The sequence below is a fragment of the Pristis pectinata genome, chromosome 34 (genome assembly GCF_009764475.1).
Source record: "Pristis pectinata isolate sPriPec2 chromosome 34, sPriPec2.1.pri, whole genome shotgun sequence".
NCBI lineage: Eukaryota > Metazoa > Chordata > Chondrichthyes > Rhinopristiformes > Pristidae > Pristis > Pristis pectinata.
In genome coordinates this window covers 6,227,505-6,234,401 of record NC_067438.1, presented here as the reverse complement: position 1 = coordinate 6,234,401, position 6,897 = coordinate 6,227,505, and the positions used below count along the sequence as shown (strand labels likewise).

General features: G+C 43.9%; 1 protein-coding gene across 1 annotated transcript; it reads left to right on the top strand.

The window, feature by feature from the left end:
- Nucleotides 1–439: 439 nt before the first annotated feature.
- LOC127586130 (radiation-inducible immediate-early gene IEX-1-like) lies at nucleotides 440–6,066 on the top strand. The gene is made up of 2 exons (XM_052043989.1): nucleotides 440–644; nucleotides 3,472–6,066. Exons 1-2 carry the CDS (start codon nucleotides 471–473, stop codon nucleotides 3,760–3,762), a joined length of 465 nt encoding a protein of 154 aa, XP_051899949.1. The 5' UTR covers nucleotides 440–470; the 3' UTR covers nucleotides 3,763–6,066.
- Nucleotides 6,067–6,897: the final 831 nt, after the last annotated feature.

Sequence of the window (6,897 nt, the reverse complement as noted above, 5' to 3'; positions counted from 1 at the left end):
CAGACGTGTGGGTTGGTAGGTTAATTGACCACTGTAAATTGCCCCCCCCCCCCAACGTGTGGGTGAGGGATGGAATGGATGGGAATGGGGAGGAGAACAAAATGGGGTCGGCGTAAATGGGTGCTTGATGTTCAGCATGGACTTGCTGGGCCGAATGGCCTGTTTTCGTCCTCCATACCTCTGGCACACCCAACATTACTTTGCATTTTCACCCAGGTTTAAGCGGTGGACCCCACCCTGCTCGAGATGTAACCAATGATTGTGCAATGGAGGCGGGGCCTGGGTTTTCTTTTGGTGCCGGTAATTGGTGAGGAATTCAGGCGACGAAACGGGACCCTCAAGGATTGACCAATCAGCGTCTCCCCCGCGGCTGTCAATCAAGCCGGGATGCTTAAAAGGTGCTGCTGCAGTCATGCAAGGTTATTGCTGCGGTGTCACTCTGTAGTGCGGTACCTGTTGAAGTGTCACTGATGCATTCGACTGTAGCCCACATCAGTGCGTCCAGCAACACGCAGAATCTCAGCAACCTGAGCACCCGGAGGTACACTGAGCCCGAGGTGTTCACTTTCGACGCAATCCCAGAGCCCAAGTATGGGCGCAGATCTAAGAGGCGCTCATTGAAAGTCCTTTATCCAATTTACCAGGTAAGTATCCCACTGCTTCAAGTGCCGAGACGAGTATAACCTTCCAGAGGAAAGCAGATTGACTTCAATTCCAGCCGGAGGTGGTTTGTATTGCATTGTTCAAGGTTAATGTTAGCTGTGTATACGTGAGGGGAGTTTGCTTGCATACTAAAGCTTATTTTAAACCAAGTATTCCCCAATTTACAAACTTTTAATCTGTGAATTTTTGTGGTAAATGTTGTTGCTCCTTGGAGGTGCCAGGCTTCAATTTTACAAAGCTGCTTTGGTACAATCCATCTGGATACACAGTGGGCAGAGAGTTACTGGCTCATCACAGTTTATGGTGTTCTTAAAACACTTCCCACGGAGGGATACTTCACAAATTAAGGGTGGGTTGTAGCTTCTGCTCGGCCTAATCTGGTTTAGCTAAGTGTAACCAGCACAAAAGTAGTCAAGAAGTTCAGAAAGGAAGAAATATAAGATTAATCTAATAGTCTAAACTTCTGACGTATGGAGAGGAAAAAAATTAGTTCCAATATGAATTACAGGGATTGAAGCAAAGGTTTGTATAAGGAAATGGCAGGGAAGAAGGTGAAACAGCTAGTGGGGATGTTGCCCCAGATCCAGCAACCTAGAGTTGATCCTGACCTCTAGTACTGTCTGTGTGGGGGTTTGCGTGCTCTCCCTGTCACTATAGATTTTCCCTGAGTGCTCTTATTTCTCCCCTGCATCCAAAACTCAAACTCTGGCATTTCTGTGACTTGCAGGGGAAATGAAACTGAGGTCATTACAGGTTATTCACTTTAACATATTAGATTCCAACTTTCTTACTACCATTAAAGAAATGCAAAGAGCACTTTGAAATTGGGTTTAGTGTCCCTTGTGAAAGGGAAATGGTATTTCTCAAACATTTGAGATTGGTTCCCCTTTATTCTGCCAGTTAGTGGGTATGATGCATTTAGACTTCCAGTAAAGTGCCACATGAGGGTGTTTAAAGTTAGAACATGTTTGTGGAGATTAGTGTGGATGGAGGTTTCTTTAATGGTCAAAGACATAGGAAAATGTTTTTCAGGATGCTGGGTTACCACTCCTATCAATGATTGAATGGGATGAGCAAGTGGGGTATGTCCAGTAGCTGATAGTCCAAAGCTGGGTGACCAGGTATGTTAAGGTGGGTATGTTGGGGGGGTTAGTACAAATGGGTTAAGTGAATGGGAAGAGGCAGGTAGATCATGATGAGGTTCTGCTTTGAGTGGGTAGGAAATTTTCAAATGGGGATCTTGAAGTGTATGGGGAGGAGGGTGTGGAGTATAACTAGTCACTGAAAGTCAATGTGGGTGTACAAATCAATTAAGGCAGTGTTTTGACCTTTATGATGAAGATTTGAAACCTTAAGACTTGGAAGCAGAATTAGGCCACTCAGCCCACTGAGTCTGCTTGGCCATTCAGTCGTGGCTGATTTATTTCCCCTCATTCCCTTTCTCCTGCCTCCCCATAACTTTTGATACCCTTACTAATCAAGAACCCATCAACCTCTGCTTTAAATACACCCAATGACTTGGCCTCCACAGCCATCTGTGGAAATGAATTCCACAGATTCACCACCCTCTGGCTAAAGAAACTCCTCATCTGTTTATTTTGAGGCTGTACCTTCTGGTCCTAGATTCTCCCCCTACTGGAAGCAACCTCTCCCCACATCCACTCTATCCAGGCTTTTCAATATTTGGTAGGTTTCGATGAGATCCCCTAATCCCTCCTAAACTCCAATGAGTTTGGCCCAGAGCCAGCAAACACGTTAACCCTTTCATCCCTGGGATCATTCTTGTAAACCTCCCCTGGACCCTCTCCAATGCCAGCACATCCTTGGATATAGGACTCAAAATTGTCCCCAATACTCCAAATGTGGTCTGACTGTTTGAGTAGGAGGCAAGTGTCTTCAGCAATTGCTTCAGACTATCTGGCATGTCTTTGGGTCTAGCCTCCTACCTAAGGGCTTGCTTCTGACAGAGGGGCTAGATAGATATCTTTAGTCATGTGTATAGTGAAATGCATCTTTTGTGTAGTGTTCTGGGGGCAGCCCACAGGTGCCATGCTCCTGGTGCCAACATAGCATGCCCACAACTTCCTAACCTGTATGTCTTTGGAATGTGGGAGGAAACTGGAGCACCCTGAGGAAACCCACACAGACACATAGGGAGAATGTCCAAATTCCTCAGTGGCTGGAATTGAACCTGGCTTGCTGATGTTGTAACAGCATTAAGCTAACTGCTAGTACTGCTTCACCTGAAATGCCTGGGAGTAGGCAGAAGGGCCCATATGCCAGTGTGTAGAAGAATGAATGAGTTGGCATAATTGAAATGTACAAACTTCTGAAGGGGCCTGATCAGGTAGTTGTAGGAGTGAAGACTCTTGGCTTAAGGTATCTAGCTGCAGTCTCTATTGCAGCTTGTCAATTCAGACCAGATTAGGTGATGCATCTTTAAAATTTTAGACTCGAGCTGTAACAGTTGTCACTGAGTATCTTCAAGATAGACATAGACTTTTTCTATTCCATGGAATTGGGGAAGTGGTGCTCGGAAGGATATTCCATGATGAATGGAGGAGCAAGCATGAGGGGCTGAATGGCCTACTTGTGTACACTAATAATTTTTCAACTTGATGCTCAGATTGCATCTCATATGGGCTGATGGAGAAGGGAGGTAAGCCATTGATTGAATCTTAACCCTACCCAATCAGAGTGGGAAGGTTCAACTAGAGGTTGCTGAAAGTGGGATCCCATAATTGATCTGATTGGGAGACCATTCCCAAGAACCTTCCATTAACTCTCTTTTCTTTGTTGGATCTATAGCCTCGGAAGACCCTCCCTGCTGAGAAGGATGTTGCGAAGAGAATTCTGTTGTGTCTGCTCTCCATTGTCGCTCTGCAGGTCTACCTCGTGACAGACCACCCAGATGAGCTATCAGTCATTCCTAAGGGAGTGGAGGTGGGAACTGGAGGTGAATTCTCCCTCCTGTCTTGGCCACTTTGGATGTCTTGTTCCACTTCTTTCCTTGACTCCCTGCAAGGAGTCCAAGTGAATATTACCTGTCCAACTGGACATGTGTCCCACAGTTACTTGAAGGGGCAACCCTCCAAGTGATCAACTTTAAGAAGAGCTATATAACACCAATTATCTTGGAAATCAACCCTCCCCACCACCACTTGAAGCAGAATTTCAACTGGGGAAACATCTTGACCACTGTCATAGGACTGAAGTGAGACTTTTAAGGACTGGGGATTTGGGTTGGGCACCATTAACTGCTCACCTTTGGATTTGGCTGGCTTGGACTTCCCCCAGTGACACACCCATCTCTGGGAGTGGGTTTGTTCAAGCCCAGAGCCTACTGTTACCTGTAAGTACAAAACTTGCAGGTGGGGGTGAGAATGGTGTTTAATTTAAAAAAGCTTCAATGAAGATGTTCGGATTGTAATTCTAAAATCAGGTGGCATTTTGCTGCCATCTAGAGTATTAATTTGCCAACATTTTAAGGATTTTGTTGGAAATTCCTGTATTTGAATTCTCATAGCAAAAACATGTAGCATATTTAAATTTTGTCAATGCTTATTCTCCTGTTTTTCTATGATATCTTGTCCAAGTTTTCTTAGAAGGCCAAAAGCTTCTTCAAAGGGATCTTGAGGTCTGTCCATCACTCCCTGAAAGTGGCTGCACAGGTTGATAGGGTGGTCAAGGTGTGTGGCATGCTTGCTTTTATTAGTTGAGGAATCGAGAAGTTGTGTTGCAGCTTTGTAAAACTCTGGTTAGACTGCATCTGGAGTATTGCATTCAATTCTGGTCACCCCATTATAGGATGTGGAGGCTTTGGAGAGGGTGCAGAAGAGGTTTCCCAGCATGCTGCCTGAATTTGAGGGAACATGCTATGCCGAGAGGTTCTATGAACTTGGGTTGTTTTCTCTAGTGGCAGAGGCTGAGGGAGACGTGAGAAGTTTATAAAAATGGTGTAGATGGAGTAGACAGCAATGTCTTCCTCCCAGGGTTGAAATATCTAATACTAGAGGGCATACATTTCAGGTGAGGGGTAAGTTCAAAGATGTGCAGGGCAAGCTTCTAGAGGCAAGTATGTTGAATGTACTGCCTGGTGTGGTAGTGGAGGCAAATATGGTGCTTAAGAGGCCTTGGGCACATGAATGTGCTGGGAATTGAGGGATATGAATGTTGTGTAGGCAGAAGGGATTAGTTTGGTAGGTGACTAATTATTCTAGCCCAACATGGGCTGAAGGGTCTGTTCCTATGCTGTTCCATATAATTGAGTGAGATCACTCTTGAATGTTTCCATGATACAGTATTGTGTAATAATGTAATGGAGGATTGGGTAATTAGCAAGTTTACAAGGCTCATTTCGTGGGTGGCAGCTGGTTTGAACTTCTCTCCACTCAACAGGAAGTGGATGAAGAGAAGACTTGGGACACTAACTTGCTGCTTCATTACTCCAGTGACCCAAGTTCAATCCTGACCTCCAGTGCTGTCAGGGTGGGGTTTGTTTCCCTATAACTGTGGGCTTCCTCCCACATCCCAAAAGCATGCAAGTTGGTAGGTTAATTAGCCAATAACAATCATACTAGGGGCAATTTGTAGTATCTGGGGAGTTTATTGAAATATGGGGAGAGGAGTTTACAATGGAAACATTAAAGGAATGGGATATGAGCTGACAAGTGCTTGTCCTGAAGTGATCTTTTAAGGGGATGGGAATGTTGTGTGCTGTTGAGCACCTTGAAGCATGCAGAAGAGCAAGGCTGTATCCCAACTTGAAGCCCCTCCTTGGAAACCAGAGTTCCTTGTATCCATAACAATTATCTGTGCTTCCCACAATACTCCCTGTACCTGAGGATTTGGAATTTTCAACAAGGATTCTGACTTCCCACATGAAGCACTGGAAGTATTAGAAGTTTTCATAATCCAAAAGTTTGGGTATTCATGGAAATGATTTTAATTTATTTGGATGTTCTGTATTGTCTAACTATTTATTCTTGGTTAGTTTATTTATATTGTAGTTGACATGATAAAGGACTGATTTAGGAGGATAAACAAGCTAAGGGTGTTCACCATTTGTGCAAAAATGAGAATGTCATAAGTGACCTGTCAATTAGATGCAGGATTCCTGAAGTTGGTTGATTTTGGCTCATTTCTTGTTAAACTAAAATACCCTCAAGTCTTTCCCCAATCAACTTTCATCTGAAGTTTGTGTGGTGAATACAGACTAATGAGCCATTTCATAAGTTAGAAGACTTGTATGTCAATTCATGTGATGTTATGTGATGTGTATGTTATGCCTTAACTATTTTGAATGTTGGGACTTGTCCATTGAAGAATATCTTAAAGCTTTGTTTGAAATCTAGTTATTGAGCAATGCTGGAAATTAAATGCTGAAGGAATAAAAGTGTATTTTAAAAAAGAACATTGTTTTTGTCTGTTAAAAACCTTTGCTTTCTGTACCTGACTAGGTACTGAATTCACCATTCTGGTTTGATACTTCATTTGCAGAAGGGCACAGCTTCTCCCTGGTCAGTCCTATAGAGGGCACCACATCAATTCAAGTACCTGGTGCTGTCATTAGTGGACAGTGATCTCAGAAACGGGAAGTGTCAAAGGCTGCATTTTTTTTGCACTTGTGGTAAATTCTGCAGCAATGTATTTGCCAGGAATAGAAATTCTGAGTAGTGATCGTCTTGGGCAGTTCCAAGGGATTGAGGGTGGTTTTTGGGCTGTGACAGATGTCCCTGTGGCAACCAGATTCCTAGATTAGGCAAGAGGTGCCCATAGCATGGTGGGGGTTTATGAATGGGTGCAATTTTTCCTTTGCTTAGTGTGAAGGTTGTAAACAGTGTGGACAGAGGATGGGGCTCCATTCCTGAAGCTGTGCCAGTAATTGTGTACAGAAAAACTCCAACCTGACAGGCTTCAGACTGTCAGTGTGGATTTTTGAGACTATTTCTATTGTCCAACACTATCTCAATTTGCTTTTAAAATGTTAGTGAACCAGAAGACTAAGGGAGCATAAGAAATTGTGAGTTGGACTTGAGAGGGTGTTTGAGGTGTGACTCTGACCAGGGCCCCAGTGATTTGGATGGACCACAGCAAACATCTGGGCCAGATGCCAAACCATTGATTTCAAAATGGAGCAGATTATCAATCTTTTCATGCACATGTTAAAATCCAGCTCTATCCATGATAGTGAAGCTTGCCCCTTCACTGTCATTACCACCTCGGCAGTTGAGT

Coding starts and splice junctions, on each gene's coding strand:
- LOC127586130 (XM_052043989.1), top strand. CDS start 471: ATGCATTCGACTGTAGCCCACATCAGTGCGTCCAGCAACACGCAGAAT. Junction 645..3,471: donor TCCTTTATCCAATTTACCAG/GTAAGTATCCCA, acceptor TTGGATCTATAG/CCTCGGAAGACCCTCCCTGC.